Source organism: Harpegnathos saltator, unplaced genomic scaffold (genome assembly GCF_003227715.2).
Source record: "Harpegnathos saltator strain DR-91 unplaced genomic scaffold, Hsal_v8.6 scaffold467, whole genome shotgun sequence".
Lineage (NCBI taxonomy): Eukaryota > Metazoa > Arthropoda > Insecta > Hymenoptera > Formicidae > Harpegnathos > Harpegnathos saltator.
In genome coordinates, this window is record NW_020230280.1 from 1698854 (window position 1) to 1719307 (window position 20454).

The 20454-nt window shown below is 37.0% G+C and overlaps 5 protein-coding genes across 13 annotated transcripts in view; 2 read left to right on the forward strand and 3 right to left on the reverse strand.

Moving 5' to 3' along the window:
* The window catches only part of LOC105184980 (serine/threonine-protein kinase OSR1), a 23185-nt gene extending 18163 nt beyond the window's left edge, over nt 1-5022 (reverse strand). Inside the window, exons 1-2 of one of the 2 annotated variants that reach the window (XM_011144138.3) lie at nt 4729-5022; nt 4396-4643 (exon numbers count right to left, since the gene is read on the reverse strand). In XM_011144138.3, the coding sequence (XP_011142440.1) occupies nt 4396-4643; nt 4729-4782 (302 nt within the window). In that variant the 5' untranslated portion in view covers nt 4783-5022. Of the gene's footprint in view, nt 1-4395; nt 4644-4728 lie in introns of those variants that run through there. The other variant, XM_025302093.1, reaches the window with a different exon arrangement.
* The window catches only part of LOC105184981 (uncharacterized), a 12220-nt gene extending 4338 nt beyond the window's left edge, over nt 1-7882 (forward strand). The window contains exons 2-4 of the mRNA XM_011144140.3: nt 6627-6857; nt 7248-7397; nt 7547-7882. Coding sequence (XP_011142442.1) covers nt 6627-6857; nt 7248-7397; nt 7547-7714 — 549 coding nt within the window. The 3' untranslated portion in view covers nt 7715-7882. The remainder of the gene's footprint in view (nt 1-6626; nt 6858-7247; nt 7398-7546) is intronic.
* Dus3 (Dihydrouridine synthase 3) lies at nt 7818-11566 on the reverse strand. Of its 2 annotated transcripts, none has more exons than XM_011144136.3 (5): nt 11359-11566; nt 9699-11025; nt 8910-9277; nt 8167-8295; nt 7818-8069 (listed from the first exon to the last, which is right to left on the reverse strand). In XM_011144136.3, the coding sequence occupies exons 1-5, from the start codon at nt 11451-11453 to the stop codon at nt 7997-7999; spliced, it is 1992 nt and encodes a 663-aa protein (XP_011142438.1). In that variant the 5' UTR covers nt 11454-11566; the 3' UTR covers nt 7818-7996. The 2 variants fall into 2 exon arrangements, with proteins under 2 accessions (XP_011142438.1, XP_011142439.1); XM_011144137.3 differs by having other exon boundaries at nt 11351-11566.
* A 1280-nt stretch (nt 11567-12846) lies between these two features.
* Rad60 (DNA repair protein Rad60) lies at nt 12847-17295 on the forward strand. 7 transcript variants are annotated; one of them, XM_011144129.3, is made up of 9 exons: nt 12847-13241; nt 13601-13670; nt 13844-13917; nt 14054-14093; nt 14248-14452; nt 14651-14863; nt 14941-15085; nt 15151-15470; nt 16919-17295. In XM_011144129.3, the coding sequence occupies exons 3-8, from the start codon at nt 13845-13847 to the stop codon at nt 15447-15449; spliced, it is 975 nt and encodes a 324-aa protein (XP_011142431.1). In that variant the 5' UTR covers nt 12847-13241; nt 13601-13670; nt 13844; the 3' UTR covers nt 15450-15470; nt 16919-17295. The 7 variants fall into 7 exon arrangements, with proteins under 7 accessions (XP_011142431.1, XP_025157847.1, XP_025157842.1 ...); XM_025302062.1 differs by having other exon boundaries at nt 15151-15465; XM_025302057.1 differs by lacking the exon at nt 16919-17295 and having other exon boundaries at nt 13622-13670; nt 15151-15538.
* Nucleotides 17296-17974: 679 nt separating this feature from the next.
* On the reverse strand, nt 17975-20085 carry Vha26 (V-type proton ATPase subunit Vha26). Its single transcript, XM_011144127.3, has 5 exons — nt 19880-20085; nt 19141-19316; nt 18764-18932; nt 18451-18634; nt 17975-18205 (listed from the first exon to the last, which is right to left on the reverse strand). Exons 1-5 carry the CDS (start codon nt 19910-19912, stop codon nt 18087-18089), a joined length of 681 nt encoding a protein of 226 aa, XP_011142429.1. The 5' UTR covers nt 19913-20085; the 3' UTR covers nt 17975-18086.
* Between the last annotated feature and the right edge of the window lie 369 nt (nt 20086-20454).

Genomic DNA, 20454 nt, shown 5'->3' on the forward strand with positions numbered 1-20454 from the left:
ACGACGACACTGCCCACTGTCTCACGCGCACTTCGCTCATCGTTGCTCGTCGGCCTGCTGATATTTGGGTTAAAAGTTTAACTCGCCGTCGGGCTAGAACAGCGATTTTAATTCGAGTTTCTGAACCGGGCGTGCCGCGCCGCGTCATTCGTTGCTGCCTACGTTCAGTTTGTGCGCAGCCACGAGAAATACTCTTCAAATTTTCATTCCCTCATTTCCTCCACTTCACTCAGTCGCCAGTGTCACGCGACGCAACGAACGCTTTGTCCATTTATTTGTTCGTTCGTGCGTTCGTTTGTATTCTTTTCGCACGGCGTTCTCTTCCTTTCCGCGAGCCGTCACACCTTCCGTCATCTGGACTGAAGACAAATCCTAAAGTCCTCGTCAGAGACATTTCTTTCATGGACTCCAGAATATGCCTCGATCGCGAATTACGTCTATTAACGGGGAATCATTTTCCGAAATTCATTTTAAGATTAAAATTTAATTTTCAAAAAATTATAGACGTACAAATTTGTCCGTTTCTTATAAAGAGAGATAAGGCTCTGGCAATGAATGACCAGTAAGAATGAGACATCGAGAGAAGAAAATGGTTAATGTCAATAAAATTATAGTCATTTTCAGCATCAACTAGATGTTCCTGTTGTTTTAACAAAAAATAGCAATTATAAGCAATATGCGTATGAAGCTATTATAGTCAACACCGTGACATTTTCTTTTTACTACAAAAATAGTCCTCCATAGTAAACACCAACTAGCATTAATGTCACATCAATATTATAATTTCTCACCCAAAGCAATGTAAGTATATACGTATAACACATGTTATACGTAACAGTTACATTGTCAAGTGGAAAACGGTGACATTGATGTAGTGTTAATGTTAGCTGGTGTTTATTGGATCCTGACTCTAATTCTCTCGCTACGCAATTATAGTTACAAACACTTTTTTTCCAAGATAAGCTAATGAGATTTAAATGATCGGCTCTTATTCTTAGCTTATTGTTCCCGCTTCTATTTCTTATTTTGTAGGAAAAACAGAACTTTCTAACTAAACGAAACTATATTAAGCATTCATGCCAAGTACAAATTAATTTTTTAAAACTCCTCTTTTCTAACGTCTCTTCACCTTTTCGCGACACTTGATAATTCGTCAAGTTCAAGACAGGTGCCAGGAGTGCCCAATAAAAAGCCCGGCACCGTCTGTCGAACACATTCGCATTAGTTCACCGTATTGAAAAGTAGATTGTTGCCAAATATTTACTCGACAACAATATCAGCCAGCGAATCGGCCTCGGTGTATTCTGACGTGTATGTACGACATACGTAGACCAGCACGTCACCAAATGAAATTGATGGATTCCTGCTGAGCGCGGAATTTCTAGGGATACGTGGATTTATTGAATTGACTTTGCATCGATCTTAGTCAGCCGGCGTGGTAGCGCTCGCCAACAATTGAACAAACAAATGTGTCGTCGCGATCGCCGTCTAGCCGGACAGGAATTATGACCGCCGTAACATCGCATCGCTACGTTTCAATTTGCTAACCACAATATAGGTCACCGAGTCCTTGATGACGATCCTTCAGTGAGGTGCATGAAAAAGCGCGCCGGGGATCTGGAAGGTATGGCTCATTGAGCGAAAGCTTCCGTTGTCTCGCCTCTATGACGACGTAATTTAATAAATACGCCCATGTTGATGTACCAATGGAGTTTTAATTTATGGCGATGATAATCGATCACGTGGTCCGCTGTAAGTCGATTATACGGAACAAATATTCTTTCACATGTTTCTTAAAAACGAAAAAAAATTATATTCCCAAACACGCAGGCTTTTAACTCGATTTTCTCCGCGGTGTTCTCCATTTTTGTTGAATATCGGCGTGATTTCTTGTTCCGTGTTTACCGATATGAGGAGATATATTCTGCAATACGAGATATATGCTGTGTAAAAACTGCGGACACATATGTTGTAATATAAATAAAGTAAATGTCCTCTCATTTTCATCAAGAAAAAAAAGAAGATATGTTCTCCAAATACGGGCTTTTAATCCGAACTTCTTCACGATGTTGTTCATCTTCACTGACTGAATGATTTTTTGTTTCTGTGTTCACTGATGTGATATGAGATATATATTGTTTAGATTTTACCGCAATGGACGCATGGACATATGGAGTCGATACTGTGATTTCTCTCTCCTCCTCTCCAAGCAATAAATTATTACAGGAATTTCATTAAATAGATTATAAATACACCAACTGTACATTTAATATTTCACAGATCACAGTTCATATTCATGTAACAATCATTAATTCGCAGACTCTTAATTTCTATAAATAGATCTCCCACATTTACTTTTCTCTCGCGATCGGTGACGATCTTCCTTTTGTGCATAACAAAAACGGTAATAAAAGACAGGTAAGAGTGCGGAAGAAATGAAGACGGTCTGTGAAGAGGAAAGAAGCGAGCGCTCATGGCACTGCAGATAGACAATCGAATTAGGATTTTCGAAGAGTCGAGATTTCGAGTTCCGCTCTTGTTCGAGTCTGCTTAATAACGCTCCTCATCAATGGGAACCTTTACTCGGCCGACCGAGGGTCAATTGCTTATTAACTCAGAGAGCCGTAGCGGCTATTAAACGATTTCATTGTCATTGAAATTGTTTGCAAAAAAGTGAGAACCGCCGCGTTCGCGCTCGCGCGGGGACACATCTCTCTGCTCGCTCGCTCGCTCGATTCTTCGATCATTTCGAAAATCATCGGCGGCTCCTCTGAAGAAGTTGAAGCAGAGGAGACGCATCGCAACGTTCTGTTCATTCGGCCGCACTTTTTCGGCATGTCACACTTCTTCAACGTCGACCTCTCGCGTTCGTCCATCATACGCGGAAACGCAGCGGTTTTGCTTTTGATGCCGATCCACGAAGATTTTAGAATAGACATACTCTCTCGGACACACAACGGCCGGCCTAAGCAACGCCGCATCAGCAGTTATTCGACGCCGTTACTTATGTACTTATGTACCATGTCGACGTTCGATGTGTCATCAGATGTCATATATACATTATAAAATCACTATGTTATCATCGTGTTCGTTACGGAATTATTGTTGACAGGAATATCTTGGGTCCTATATCTTGCGTACACTAGACTATCTCTGCTCCTCTCTCTCTTTCTCACCCTTCGTTCCATATTTTGTACGGACTTATCGTTTCTTTCACAAACATTCAGGTAGATATAATCTTTTCTGAATTTCATCGGCTTCAAACGCGAGACACATTTTCATTTTAATCTTCACTTTTTTCAAATTTCAAACAGATCGAAGCAGCAGGCCGACTTTCTTCGCGAATCCGCGAGCATCGCGATGTTTCGTCTTTTCGTGCGCTAATTAATACATTAGATTTCTTAGCTTTATCAAGCGCTTCTTCGGTCGTACGTGCAATTTGTATTTGTATTGTACGCTGCCCGTCGCGTTGGGAAAAACCGAAAGTTGCCGCGCGATTTCCTCGCATCCGGCTTTGACATTGAACGCGGTCGTCGTGTTAAGCAAATAAAACTTAGAGTTGGCCGCTCGCACTTAGCGCGCCTAAACGTGGCTATCTGATCCTCATGTCACGTTGACATTGAATGCTATCTTGATAGGCAAATAAAACTCGCGAGCGGATGATCACATTTAGCGTTAAACGCGCATCGAGAATGGGAACCTTTCTTTCCGATTTCACCAGCTTTCCTCAGATGTAAACGAGTGCATCAGAGTGCATTCTTTCGTTTGACTAACGTCTTCGACATGCGAGTGACTCGTGCAATCATCATTCTTTCAAATCACCGTAGAGAGATTTGATAGTTTCTAAATTGATGTTAAATATCGCCTGTTAGCATTTTTCCTCTTCGAGGAATGCGTCTACATTTTCAGAGATTTTCTGAAAATATGTCTACATTCATAGGCGTGGTCAAACGTTGTATTTAATGTCCAATAAAACAAAAATCACCATCATTATCATCATCATCATTATTATTATTATTATTGTTATTATAACACTTGAACGATCAAAGCACCGGATTGAATGGCCGCGTTGAACGTTGCATCGGATGTTTTAACGCGACTATTTTCGAGCAACCGAAAGAATCTGTTCGTTAAACTAGGCTGCATTTTCGGGCAAGCTTACTTTTCTTACTTTTCTTTGAAGTGAAACAAATAAACTAGCGTCGAAGACAAAAAGGAATGAAGTTTCAATTCAGCTAAAAGAAGGAAACCGGCTTCGAGAGTTCAATGATCGATTGCGATTTGGACTTTCGTGAACTTTCGTTATACTGGGGGAAACCCGGACAAAACGGAAGGACGCTCTATCGACGAGGCGTGAGTTGGTCACGCTCCTTATCAATCTCTTATCGGTCTTACCTGATGGACGTCGACTTTACAGAGCCATTCGCGTAGAGATCGGCTGCCATAGCATCGGTGTTAGCCCAATGACATTCTGATCGTGGACTCGCCGACGGATGTGCGGGCTTGCGCCGCTGATCGCCTCGATTTCTCCCCTCTTCGTGTCCTCCCGTCAATCTTCCCTCGGTCCTTTCTTCCGTTTTCCGAAGGAATGTATCAGGACCACGTTCCCGGCTCGGGAACGCCTGAATAATCCTGGGAATCACCTGGCGAAGAGAAGAGGCTGCGTGTCACTAATCAATCAATCAATCGTCAACCTTGACCGGGCCCGTTCTCTCACTGCGAACACACCGATCGCCTCGCTCCGAGCACGTTCGTCGTGCCGACATCGTTCCCGTGTAACATTCGTCACGTGCGGCTCGCCCGATGTCAAGGAGAAAACAAGTGTCTTTCTATTTTTCGTGTCGTTTGTAAAACGCCGCAATCCCGTCAGAAACACGAAATGTGACGCGATTTCGACCGAGGAACGAGGGATCGTCGCGCGGGCGCGCGCAGCGAGTGCAATTTCGAGGGAACGACTGTCGCTCCGACGCTGGGCTGGCATTCAGCGGAGACGTAGGATCATCCTGAGCCCGCCATCGACTGAACTATGTATGTCAGACGGGGGCACTGTCAATTGGATAACTACCTACCCCACATTGGCGTGTTGTCGCGTGTGTAATGCGTATCGTTGTGATGCTAAGAGTCGACGTAGCTCGTTTCTCTCTCTCTCTCTCTCTCTCTCTCTCTCTCTCCCTCTCTCCCCCCTCTCCGTCTTTTACGTTGTTTTTTCTGGATCTCTCATTTCGCCTTGCCGAAAAGTTCTCGAGTCGAGCGAATAGCTGGTACATTCGCGACAGGAGCAGAAGGATCTGAGACACGATATTAATAGTAGAAAAAATATTCATATATTTTGTCCTGTTTTTTTCTTTTCCTTTTGCTTTTTGGATAAATTTGTACGAAGTAGGAAAACATCGGTGTATGCTAATTTCACTTGCGCTGTTTGATCGACAGGGCAATTGACACATCGCAAGACTTTCCTTTTTCGCGTAAAATTATCCCAGAGGAAGAAGTGCGTCGATACCTTTGCGGATTCCTCGGCGCTCATTGGTTCTAATGTTACGCGGAATCGAAGGAGCGTACGTTATTCCGTGCGTCGTTCTGTCGTCACTTCGGCAGCATCGCGAATTAACTCGATGACGCGGGGAAGAATAATTTATATCGTACGACACACATATCACGTCAGCTCAATCAGAACCGACCTTGCGAACCGACTAATACCTATCTTCGCGGGAAAGCCGTCGTGTTCCTATTGATAAATTCGTGCGTTCTTATTAATGCGTCATCCGTCATACGAGGCGTAATGATGCATCAATATCCTTCTTCATTGTATTCTCGACGCGTGCGTCGCCTTAAACATTCCGTCGACCTCAGGTTTTCTTCCTGGTCCCCTAGAAGTTTTACAAAATTGCGTTAGAAGCTTAAAAATATAATTAGTAGCGACAAAGTTTACATTAGCTCTTCCTAGCGAGCGAGACGTGCAAATTGTTAAATATATTTTTCGTTCTAATCGTTAAATAAATTTCCTCAGCGAGATCTCTTTGTCTTTCTCTGTGGCGAGGATAAAAAAAATCGAGATTAGAAATAAAGGATCCGCGAGAGAAATTGGAGACGCGTGTCGCGTTTCATCGATATGACGGACCGCGTGAAACCATTTCGCCAGTGTTGCAGTACTCCAAACGAATGATTCATCACAACTCCGTTCCCACTTGCTCTCAGGACCCTCCGTGCGCGATTTACGTATCATCGGGTTTGATGGGTCACTAAAGGCTGCTGACTGAGACCTCCATCGAAGTTTAGGTCCTATCAGTGACGCAACGTGACACTTAAGGGGCATTCACGATTCTGTGTCAGCGGTAAAAGTGATTCGAACGTGCAGCAGTTCGCGACGGCTACTTCCCTTAAGATATCTTGATCCTTGCCGCAAAGTTTATCCCGCTTTAATCACAGAGAACTCGATAGATCGTCCTGGAAAGTTGTTTAAAATTTATTGTAAACATTACCTTGTATAGATTTTTAACGTAGAATTTTATTCGTCACGTTAATCTAAAGAGAGAGGCATTGATCTCAAAGTTTCACTCATCTTCATGCCACCGGCTTAATAACACACGTCATTGTATTTAAATCGTTGACCTTTTTTAACTTTGTAGATCGTGCTGTTCTTCATCATCAACCACGTGTCCTGCAAAAGGCAGAATCTCACTCAGCTGATTAAGGAGAGTTTCAGAGGGGAGCCTCAGCTATATTATTCGTACGATCTACGTAACATACCGGTGGTGAGGGATATCTCTTATCTGCCAGAAGATGATTATGACACGGAGAATGAAGCAAGACAGGACGAGCTGCAACAGCTGGACAGAGATAATAGAAATTTAATGCCCGTTAGTAAACAGTTTTCCACTTTCAGAAATTGATTATTTCGTGTGTAAGAAGATCAGGAACATCCCAGATAGCACGTTTAGAAACGTTTGTTTTGTAAACTGTTATAAAACGTTTCATATATTTAGAAAACTTATGTAAAACCGACACATGCTTTTAGAGCCCAAGAGTCATTTTTACACGTTCGTAGATTGTAAGAATCCAATCTTTAAAATTGGATACTCAATGAGAACTCAACGCCCCGTCGCGCGAGCTCTCGTCAGCTTTTTTCCGATTCTATATGTACTATCCCCTACATCCTTATCTCTTATTCAAGCGTCTATATATGTAATGCGCGACGTCGCGTTATGAGATAATATGATGTCTATATTAATCTTCTCTCTTGTACATAGGAGTACCGTAATCTTTGCGAAATAAAAACAAGAAAAGTGAAAATGGACAATTCCATTTACGAGCATCAGCCGCAGCATTATCACGAGGTCTTCTGCAAAAGCTACTCGTTATCGGACGACGATGGAGGGATAAGGAAACATTCGCAACAGGTAAGTTCATCTCCGCGCAGTGGCGTAAATAAGAAAGGCCGCGTAGCTATCGTGATCTCTCGGCGACAGATCGCGTGAAGTCTTGCACACAATTTTGTATATAATTGTGCAACACATGAAATAATGATCTATTATTTTTTATTTGGCAGAAATGCGCTTATCCAGGATTCCATTGCGTACAGAGAAGCCGACAGTTGCTTCTAACCCGACGGCGATGGGGCACTGATTGCTGGGAGCCGTACACGAGGGAGGTCGCCAGCGGTTGTGATTGCATGTGGCCGGTCACAACCCTCGACGAGATAAACGCACATTACTGATCTACCGAAGACGAATCCGTGAATTAGCTTAAGTTCAACAGTTTCACTATCTAGTACAAAGATGTCGAAAAGCTTCGGACATATATCTGCAATATAAACGTGCCTTTCTTAAAAATATTTATTCACTGTATTACAAATATGAACAAGTGAAATATAACGGATACTAGCTAACGGTCTCGCCGCTTTCTCTTGCATAGAAATGATTATTGCGAAAATTCGACCAAGGTGGAAATACGTTTCACTAACTGATGAATCCGCTCGTCTCCCTTCTTCGCGACGGGATCATTTCCACGAGTTCGCCTTGTGCTTCGGCAAAAAGTGGAATCCGTCAGGCACTTTCCCGAGCAGCATCTCCCTGAAAAGGAACGAAACTGTGTAAATATCGCAATTGCACGTCAGTGTCAATTCTAACTCGACGAAAGCCGAAAGCAGCTTGAGAATAATAGTCTTACGATAATTTCACCCAGTCGGCACAATTGGAACTGGCCATCAGTGTTTCCATATCGTTACGACCTCTGTAGAACGGTGGCCGCTCGTTGATCCTCTGCGGTGGTCTCTCCAAGATTCCAACGGGAACATATCTGTAACGTGTTACATTGTAAGCGAATACAACAGCAAAGTAGTAAATATTTTACACGATATCATATATCATATAATACAGTATATCATCAGGCTCTATATAATGCAACATGATAATAATACAATATGATGACATTTTAACAGGATCGGAAGAGAAAAAATTCCACTTACCAATAAAATTCAATATTAACAAGATACATAAAGCAATCTTAACACGATACAATAAACAATACTTAAACAACACTAAGAAAACAACAGATTTTATCCTATTTTAAACAAAATGAGATCAATTTTTTAATAAGATATCCCGAAGAAAGAGTATGATTATATTTAAACATTTTAATAGAGTCAAAAAAGATGGAAATTCTACTTACCAATAAAATTCGGCATTAATAATATAAGATAATCGCAATATAACTTAATAAAGAGCTTCGGAAATAAAATATCAAATTTCTCGACATCGAACAAAATGAAATAAATTTTCAAACAAGGACGAAAGTGTTTGAAGAAAGGCAGCTGGCTGCAAATTGCACAGTTGAATTCAATCGCTGCTTTTACCAGTGATGAGGAATTGCGAATAATCGTATTCAATTAATCTCTCTCGAGGCTAGTTTACCTGTGAAGGAAGGAAATCCATTCTAGCATGAATCTCCTCGTAGTCTCGACCCCGCGAGTGTCGGATCCCCAATGCTCGAGCCCGTAATTCGCATACTTCCGAAGAATGTCGAATCTTTCTCCGCTCGGTATGTCGATTAGCTTTCTCTCCTTAATCTCTGTAAAGATCCACGGCTTGATTAAGGCACCGCGACCGATTGTGATGCCCTGAACAGTACTGTAGGTCTCCTTCATTCTCTGGTAATCGTCGAAGGATAAAATGTCACCATTGCCGAATACGGGCACCGGACTCGCTGCCACGGCACATTTTTCTATGTACTCCCAGTCGGCTAGTTTCGTATATCTTTGTTCACGGGATCTTCCATGCACCTATTGAGAAAAATAACAGCTCTTCATTTGCGCTAAACATGCGACAAGGATTGCGTCGGTCTCTCCGAGAAGCTCGTACTTCTACTGCCTCTTTCCCGCATTTTCTAGAGGATAATGATAACTCTATCAATTTTCCGTAAAAATATTTCTGATTCGAATATCATTGCATGTTAAAATGTTTTTACATAATTTCCCTTACATGTCCTTTAAAAATGAATTTCCTCAAAAATGCTTTCAAGTGGTTTTCTCGAATTTTCTTTAAAAACATATTTTCCTAGAAATGTTTTGAAACCATTTCCTTTAAATTTTCTTTAAAGACTGATTTTCGTTAAGAAGTCCTGCTTCGCATCAAGAATACGTTCTCCTCGAAGAAACCGATTCAGCGGCGACCAAGAAATATAAATCCAACAGACTTACTCACAGTAATCATGGACACACCCCATTCATGAAACTTGGGCATTAAGTTATGCGCGATCGGTTTGTCTATGTAAACTCCGGTCCTTGTCTTAATAGATAATGGTATGTCCAACACTTGACTAACGGACTTTACCACAGTCTCCAGTACGTTCAATCGGTTGAGCATACCGCTGCCGCCACCCTGCCTATAAATCAAGTCGATCGGGCAGCCAAGGTTCAAATCGATATAATCCACGTCGATTTCGCGATTCAGTAGCTGGGCGCATCTCGTCAGCACGCCCGGATTGTTGCCACACAGTTGCACGCCGAATACGTCTTCACACTCGTGCCTCTTCACCAATGCCCACTCCTCTTGGGTACCTTTCAGTATCTTCGGCGCCAGTGCCATTTCGCCGCACGTGATGTCCGCGCCGTACTCTTTACAGATTCTGCGGAACGGCAGATTTCCCACAGTGGTCAGTGGACTCAGCAGAATCTTGTTTCTCCAGTCGATCTTCCGTTTCTCCGATTGACGCAATTTGATCACGTCGCTGTCGTCCACGGGTCCGATTCTTGATCGTTTTGATTCCAATGAGATATTATGCTCGGACAGGTTATTCTCCGCTTTTACACAATTGCTATCATCGGCGGTATTCGCGGACTCTGCAGCCGCAACTTTTGGTCCCGGCTTGTTCTCAGCTTCTGTCCCACGCGTCTCCTTATTGCTTATGTTGGTCTCGTTGGACTTGGAGCATTGCGATTGCATCTTCTTCCTAGATGGATCATTGGCTTTGACAATTGCCTCTGCTCTGGCGAAGTTGTACTTGTGCTTACGCAGATTGTTCTGCAAGTCCTTTGAAAGATGGTTCATTGTGGATGGTGAATGCTTTTTGTACTCCTCGAGTCTCTTCTCATCAACAATATTGAAACCATCTTTGGTGAGATGTTGTGAGCCTATTCTGCACGTGGTCCCTCGCGGACACTTACCAGTTATATTAAAAATATGACATTCTATGCCAATGTCCGCTGGTCGTATCTTCAGATACTCTTCGCGATTGTGGAGGAACATGCAGCGTTGATTTACACATTTTCTCTCTGGCTCGTCCGCCGTTTGATCCGCGATCCAGGGACATAGACTTAACTCCCTGGATGCCTTAAATGGCGGTGGCCTTGCTTTATTTTGACCTCGAAGTTTCTCCTTCTTATCATCCTGCTTGAATTTTTTAGCAGACGGCTCATCTGATGATGGCACATCTGGATCTTCCACATTTGTGCCTGAAAATACCTTCTGCTTGTCGATTTCTGTCAAACACTCCTCGCTTAGCTGCCTCACGTGATCTTCGATGATAAACCTGGAAGATAATATACGTGTTAGTTTTAAAGTAATATTGGGATAATTTATTAATAAACATGACATGTGTGAAATAATATAAACACATAAAAATATTACCTATATAACATTTAGTGTAATGATTAAAGAGAATGAGCATTCTTAACAATATTAAGTAGCAGTTTAGTTATAGTCATTAATACAATCATAAAAGTTTGTTGAATCAGGTCTACAAGAACCATGTGACTGGGGCAATGTTTGGAGGTTAAATAAAGAATAACGTTTTTATGATATGGTTCTTGAAATGAACCCATGATCAAAAAGTTGATGGGACTCTTATAGTATACCTACGTACTCTTCTTTTATCAAACATACTCCTTTTTGCTTATCCTCGCTGAAATCAAATGAACAGTCCCCACATTTTTCGTTGCATTCCGCCATTTCGCTCATGCACTTTGGTGCAGGTGCTGATCAGTGTTGCCAGCAAAACCGTGTTCGATTGTGCCAAAAAGTGTGCCACATTAGTGCGTTTTGTGCCATTCGAGCTAAATTAATATATTTTGAAGATTTCATAAGAACTGAGGAATCTATAAGTAGTTTTTATTGTCTAATCTTATATTTGCATCTTAAATCTGCATCTTAAAAGCTAACACTTTTTGTGTATCTTTAGAGGTGCGGAAACTTTACTCTGAAGGCCGTATTCATAGTCCGGTCTTATATTTAAGATCGTCTTAAGTTCATTTTCAGCTGCTGTACGGATCATTTCATTGGCTACAGAATATTTGAACGTGAACTTAAGACGGTCTAAATATAAGATCCGACTATGAATACGGCCCTGAATGTAGAGTAATTTGCATTGCTGAACTGGTATAACAAGTTGAAGTGAGAAAACCTACGTTTGTCTCACTTTAACTCAATGCACCAGTTCAGCAATGTAGACAAAACGAACAGGCCTATAAAGGCCATTGCACGTACAAAAGTTTTAGTCGTAACCGTAAGTCCGTAATCAAATTGACCAATCACAATTCATATATTTCGAGATGCTGGGTTGTGATTGGTCAATTTGCTTACGGTCTTACGGTTACGACTAAAATTTTTTTACGTGCAATGGCCTTTAAGGTCATTCTACAATATGTGTCGTAAGTTGTAAGCCGTAAGAACTGACCAATTATAGCCGATTATTTTTGTAATAATCGACTGTGATTCGCCAATTCTTACGGCTTACAACTTACGACACGTATTGTAGAATGACCTTTAGACGCAAGACACAGAACGCAAGTCGCAAGTCGTAGGAATTCACTAATCACAGTCGAATATTCTCTTAACATTCGATTATGATTGGTGGATTTCTACGACTTGCGAGTTGCGTTCTGTGTCTTGCAACTAATGTAGAACGGGCTTTATGGATGAAAAACTAACTTCAATTATGCGTTCCATATAATTCCATTGCGTTCCATAAAATTCATGATAATCTGTCCGATTACTTAATCCCGTATCAGACTATGAATTGGGATTGAGATTGGATTGAAATTTGACCAATTGAAAAAAATAAAATAATCTCAAATATAGTAAACTTAGCCCTGATTGGTTAAATTTCAATCTAATACTCAATCTCAATCCGTAGTCTGATACAGGCTTTACATTTGTATATATTGGGCTGCATTCCGAAATTCACTGCCAGTACTGAAAATACATAGTTTGTGTCACGTATATTATAAATTGTCAGTGATGGCAGTAAATATTGGAATGCAGCCATTATATAGAGTCTATTCCTTACAGCTGCATTACTGAACTAGTACAATAAGTTAAAATGAGACAACTATATTTTTTCTCATTCTAACTTATTGCACTAGTTCAGCAGTGCAGCTATAAAGAACAGACCCTTACACTGTCGCTATAGCTAAGAAGATACTGCATTTTTATTAACCATGTTGATACTGTGTTGTTTCATCAGCTAAGTTTTATCATAAGAGAATAAATATTTTTTATAATATCAATCTACGAAACAGCCAATGAAATAGTTGGACATGAATTACGCGAATACAAAGCAGGATACCGGGCATGAATCTTCTCCTCTTGCGTAAACTTGTAAAAAGTGAAAAATTTTTTATGTAAAAACACGAGAATGTTCACTTTCTTAAATTTACATTAGTGAAAAAGACTTATGTGTGATAGATAATAGTTCGTTTGCAGAAAAATCACATGCAACTACGTAAAATTCTACATGAATTACTTGGTGTATGTTTTTAGATTCTGTCAAAATTAAAAGTATATACCAATCAAATTAACGAATTTTACAATTGTCAAAATAACTTTCTCTATTAAACGTAGTCATTTAAAATATTCGTATGTGAATGCATATAATTGAATTTGATAAATTAAACTTTCTTTTCGATTTGTTCATTTTGTCCCAAATGGAAATAGGAAAAATCAAAATTTATTAAAAACGATAGATTTATGTGAGATCAACGTTGCGTTTTAATGTTATGTTTTAATGTCGGGTAACAAGAAAGCGAAAGAATTTTAATTTTATTCATCTTGTAAAGGAACAAAGTATAACGTTAGTTCAATTAAAAAAAAGAGTATTATTTTGATAGAATCTATATTTTTTGGATCAGTCCTTCTGAACGAGTGATAATGTTTCTTCAGGATTCCTCCAAATAGAAGGTTGTTAATAATAATTCTGGAATTATGTTTTTATCCATTTTATTTACAGAATTAATAAATATGCAATATATTTCGCTACTATGTAATGATAGTTAATACAAATTATGAATTACATAAAATTTGTTATATTGTGTTATATCGTGTTTGAAGCATTAAAACACATATTGTTTCAGAATGGATAAAATATTAATAGAGAGTTCCTCAGATGAAGATGATACATATACAAACTTTGCTGGCCGCTTAAGAGGTAATATCTTATTTAATCTTATTTAAAAATAACAATTATGGTAGAAAAAGACAGAACTGTGAAATTAGACAATTTTCTTTTTATTATTAAAAATATACAATTAATTTACATCAAATATAAAATGTTATGATTTTAGCATTGAAAAAGAAACGTCTTGAAAACGAAAAACTTGCCAGGTATGGTACTATATATACAATATTTTATCTCATGATATACGATTCTTATCCATAACCATTAAATTCTTTTCATGCGCCATTATCTGCATATTTGTTATTAAAATAATAAATATTACTTTGAGTAAAAAAATATCGATAATTATTTCATTTTTAGTGTTGCAGTAACAAGTGGTGAAAATAATATAATAATTAGTGATGATGAAGTTATGTCAAATAACATAACAAATAACATAATTATAGAAAGAGAAACTAGAATTACAAGATCCAAAAATGGAAATAGAGGTAAAGCTAGAGGTAAAAACAGAGGTAGAGGCAAAGACAAAACCAAAACTTATCATACTATGTCAACTACGGATAGGGTAATTTTTTAATATATACTTATATTAATTTTTTAATACCAAAAAAGTTAAAATTTTGCTAAATAACTTTATGTAAACTAAGTATACCAATAGATATGATTTCATGATGATTTTGAAACAAATATCACAAAGATACAGCACATAAAAATCAATATTTAATATGTGAGGATATATATATTTTTTGTTTATGTTTTCTAGCCTTCGTTTATTAATAATCTAGATTGTACCGAGATAGAAATTGTACCAGATATTGTATTTGAAGAAAACTTTAACTCAGTTTCTGAATCTAGTAAGAATGATATCGTTGCCTTGTCTTCGGATGATGATGCTTGCAATGAAGATGACAACTATGAAATAAATATAAAAGTATTATGGAGATCTGTTAGGCTCGACCGTCTGAATATGCGTAGAGTATGTATTCCAATCTCACAGTTGGCAACTAATACCATTTATACATGCAACTACAAACTTTTCCCTTGTTATTGCAGCATGACAGCTTTTTAAAGATTTTTCAACATTATGCTGACTTGGAGAAGGTTTCTGTAAATGAAATATTAATTATGAAGAATGATAAGATTATTAGTCGCATTGACACACCAGCTTTGCTTAATCTCTCAGTTATAGATATTCTCGGTTAGTATAAATAAATCACAGACCTCTAAGAATAACAACAATATTATATAATGATTGTATCATAGATGGTGGTATAGTAAATCCAGGTATGAATGAGTTACCCGATAAAAATAAAAAAGATGATGAAGAAGACATATGCAGTATTAAAGTACAAACTGGAAACAAGAAGGAATCGTTGACCATCCCACTCAAAAAGAATCAACAATTTAGAACGTTGTTTTCTTATTGCGCAGTACAATTTGGTGAAGAAGAAAGCAATCTGAAGTTTTATTTCGACGGGGAACAGATTGGCCTATCAGATACGCCGGAATCATTAGATATGGAAGGGGAAGCATGCATTGATCTTCGAATTTCGTCCGCATAGTTTGATGCATTGCAAAGTAAGGTAAATGCCCCAGTAACTGGATGTTTAAGTGTAGGTCGTCACGAAAAATACAATAAATAATATTAAAAATAGTTTTGATATAAATATTTGCATTTATTCGAAAACTTAAGATTCCCTTAAGTAGAGAAAAATTATTTAAACCAATATACAAGGTGAACCAAAAGTATGGAAACTATTAAAAATCTTGAAAGATATAAGTTTTACAGAAAAGTATTTCAAATAAAAGTTATAAGGCTCCAAACGATGTATTTACTGATCTTATTGGTTTGACCTTGAGTGGCGTTGCCTAAGTCAGGTCAAGGTCAACTTAATTTTTTAAATGGAAACCGCCATTTTTTATTATATCATCTTTTTCTACCAATTAATTTGAACAACTTTTGTCTGGAACATTTTTTTATTTATCTAATATGTTTTGAGATGTTTAAGGAAAACTTGATGACTTTTTCAATACAATATTTTGCTAACTATTTGTTGGAAGAAAGAATGGTAGTAGACTGTTTTACTCTATTTGGTTAAGAACATATTGTTACAACAGCACCCTGACTTTTGTTAATTTGATGATTTTGAAATTTCCAAAAGTCAGGAAGTTAATAAAAGTTAGGGAACTATTGTAACAATATGTTCTTGAGACCAAATAGAGTAAAAAAGTCTACTACCATTTTTTCTTCCGACAAATAGTTAGCGAGATATCGTAAATTAAGTATTGAAAAAGTCATCAAGTTTTCCTTAAATATCTCAAAACATATTAGGTAAATAAAAAAATGTTTCAGACAAAAGTTATTCAAATTAATTGATAGAAAAAGATGATATAATAAAAAATGGCGATTTCCATTAAAAAAAATTAAGTTGACCTTGATCTGACCTTGGCAACGCCACTCAAGGTCAAAAACTATATCAGTAAATAAGATCAGTAAATACATCGTTTTGAGCCTTATAACTTTTGTCTGAAACATTTTTCTGTAAAACTTATATCTTTCGAGATTTTAAAGGGTTTCCAAACTTTTGGCTCACCCTGTATATATCTATTATTAATGAAATATTTATACAAGTAATGAAGCACAATAATATGTGACCGGACAGTTGAAATATAGCCTAATGTTCAGATATAATTTTTCCCAATGTCTGACCGCAATTAGAAAATTAGTATGTGCTAACAAAAAATAATATAAATATAGATGCTGTCTCTTAATCAATTTATTAACAATTGACCATTATTTTACTAAACCATAGGTGCATGCTTGTTTAATTAATTTTTATTTTAATACAAAAGTATCAAATTGGGTATATTTTTTTTAACTAATCGTCAAATGTTGGAGTTTGTTTACAATAATTATTACTTTCATTCATTATTGTTAAAATGAATAGTAAATATTTTTGATCAAAGTGGTCGGATACTGGGACGTGTCCAGCTATTAGGACGTTTACGCATTGTTTTTTTTTTTCTACAGAATATTTTACAACCATTAACACCGTGCCTTTTATGGATTTCTACAGTTTAATATAAGAACGTTACTCATTTGAAAATGTTGCGCATTCCCGAAAAACTATTATCAATATAAAATTGTAGTGTATAAGTAAGTTATATATTATTTAATAGAAAATATCAAATGGAAGTTCATATATTAAGTTAAAGCTCAGAAAGCGAGAAATTTAAATAAAAATTCAAATCTCGTTCACAATCGCATCACATGAAATTATCAACAATTTTTTAACCATATTTCATTTTATTTATTTCAATTGTATCCATATATATGATGATGAAACACAATATTCGGTACATTTAATCTTATAAGAGTATAGGACACATATTGAATTGACAAAAAAACTATATACATAAAATTGTAACAATTGTTTAGTCTTATGCGTTATGTTGTATATTCCATTTTAAATTATATGTGTCAATATAGCATTACATTTTTTAGCGTTACACTCCTGCAAAACTGAAGTTTTTTAAATACACCTTTTCAACAACAACAATGATTGATATATTTATTGTATTGATACATCGTTGTTTTATACATAATGTACATAACATAGTGCTTTATATGTATATAAGTATATATACTTATATATATATAAAATACACTCGACAGCTAATATCTTTATTTGTACGATGTTTTGCATCATTTTGAACGTATTATACTTTTTTCACAATTGCTATTCATTTTCAACATAAGTAGTCAAGAACATTAACTACTATGAACTCCATCAGTTAACATTCCTAATCAACTAAGAAAGTATGCTTGGTTTATGAAGTGACTTTACAGAAATTTTAATGGTTATTAACGATGTCGAATATTATAATAGGTGTGTGAAATATTTTTTTCCTGTTTTTGGATTACTTTACATGCGATATTTCATGTTCTTAATTTTATTGAGTGTTTTCGTAGAGTAATGTACACAGTTAGTTCACTGCTCCAATAGTGATTATATTGCACGGCAATCATCCATCGTGTCGAATACTTTCATTGAGAATATTGAACGCGAATCTCTCAACGACAGGAAAATATCGTACGCTAATTTTATTCTACATAATACACTTGAGTGAAAGGCGACAATAATCTGCTCAATAAGAAGGAATGTTTTGGAGAGTTAACACTGTCAAGGAGAGGTAGTTTAATCGTTAAACTTGCGGTTCTCGTTGCGTCCGAACAGGGCACAGCGGATCTCGGGTATCAATTGCTGAGCTATCAGCTCTAATCTGGTCTCCAAAGTATTGCTCACCTTTATGCGGCCTGTAGGAGTTAGATATTATTTGTTATTAATACAGGCATATTAATAAGCGTTGCAATAAATTTTATTATACAATTGTCTTACCAAAGTCAGATTTAGATAAAGTTGAGATACATTGAGCTCATTATAATTTGAATATAGTATTGTAAATATATTATCACTATTACAATTTTCTTTTAACAACTTACATTGATAATAATATTGTGATTATATCGAAAAATTGAAGGTTTTTCTTTGATATATTTACCTTTAGATGCCAATAAGTCTACACCTCCACAGCTTTCGCTGGGCAAGAAATTATCAGGATCGATTTTTAGGGTAACATCTTTCTTAGTCATGTACTTATACTGTTGTTGAACACTCTCGAGAAGAGATTGTACAATATGTACATCAGCTTGACGTACGCGAAGAGTAACATGTGGTTCTGTTAGCTAGTAAAAATATACATCATTAATGAAGAGATATTGAATGTTCCATTAATATTCATTATTATATACTATAAAACTCTATGAAGAACATAATGATGTGATGATGATTATATTAAAATAATAGATATATACTTGATAAAGGCCTTGGATAATCAACAATTGAAGAATTTCCTTATATCGGCTAGAATCATGAATCACTTCGCCTAATCTTCTTCTAGCTTCATCAAGGACATTGCGTACATGATCTTCACGGACTTTTAGAGCCTTCAATCGTGCTTGATTAAGCATATTTGAGGATTGTCTGTAAAAAGTTGTTAATATAAAAGATACAAATATATATTAAATTATCTTTTAGTAATATTTTCTAATAATTTCTTAGTAAGAAAATAAATTGAATAAAATGTTTGATCTTTTTCAAAAATTTTTTCCGGTATGTATAAATTTTAGTATAATTATAACAAAACATATATCAATTTAATAAAAATGATGTATACACCTGTCATACATACATCTTTTTCTGCAATTCAACTTGCTTTTCTTTCTTCTCATAATATTCCATGATCTTAAGACGTTGCTGTTGCACCAGACGTCCCTTTTCAATGTTAAATTCCTCTTCAGCTTTGGCATCTATTTCCTCAGCCTTTTCATTGGCCTCTTGTTCTATGAAGGCCATCATATGTTTGATCTATAACATCATTTTTCATTTTATTACCTTATAAATTTTCTGTGATAATATACAAAACTTGTCTATTTTTTTTTGGATCACAATACTATTTTATTATTAATAATTTAATAATAAAATACATAAAAGTACATATTTTATTAAAATCTTTTTCTAATCAAGAGTTAATCTAGTTTGAGCTTTGAGTACAAAGTTCAAATTTCAAAATTTTTAGACATAAATATACATCAGAAACGAGGCAATTTTTTGATAAAATCAAGACTACTAGTAAAGGTTTCACAAGCAATAATTATTAATTTATTCGATTTTATCAGTATTCGGATATTCACAGACTTGCTCAAATTGCTTCTCGATTCTAGTTGTAATTTCGTGACTCACAGAGACGTGAAATCCGATACCCGTATAACGTACAGGATCCGCAAAACATCAGGATTTATATTTAATCAAAACAACGGAATAACATAACGATAAATTATAAAAAAAGTATTAATAGCATGAATATGTGTGACATATACGTCGAAGATGTTACAAGGTTTCAGAATATAGCGGAGTTTTTCATTATTAACCTGCTTCTGCACGTCAGCGTCGCTGAGGGCCATGGTGCTCCGTGTGTTTCCGCTTCACGAAAAAGACTCACAAAGTTCGTCAGGAAGCACTCGGGGAACTCGCGGAAACTCAACAGACAGACACACCGGAGAGGAGTCAACGCCTATGACGGCACATCAATTCTGGCGTAACGTCGATCATATGACCCGAAATGTGACCGTCGTTCCGAAACCCACACCCACATGATCCGGATGAATGCTCGAAATACAAACACACCCTAGGTTTGTTCTTTTTAGCTGAATTAGTGCTGCACTTGAACTGGTTCAGAACTAGAACTGACGAGTACAGCAAAAGTTTATAGGTGCAGAAATGCTAGATAGGATGGAAAAGAATGTGTAGGAAACATTATGGCGCAACACGTTATTCCAGCTAATGGTTGCGTTCAGCAGAACAAAGTGATCATTGTCTGTGACTGGAGCATTCTTTTAAATTCTTCATAGACCCAGAAGTATTTACCAATCAGAAGAGAGAATCACTAAGCACTCACTGATCATTTTGTTCTTCTGAACGCAGTCTAACAAATAACAACCAATAG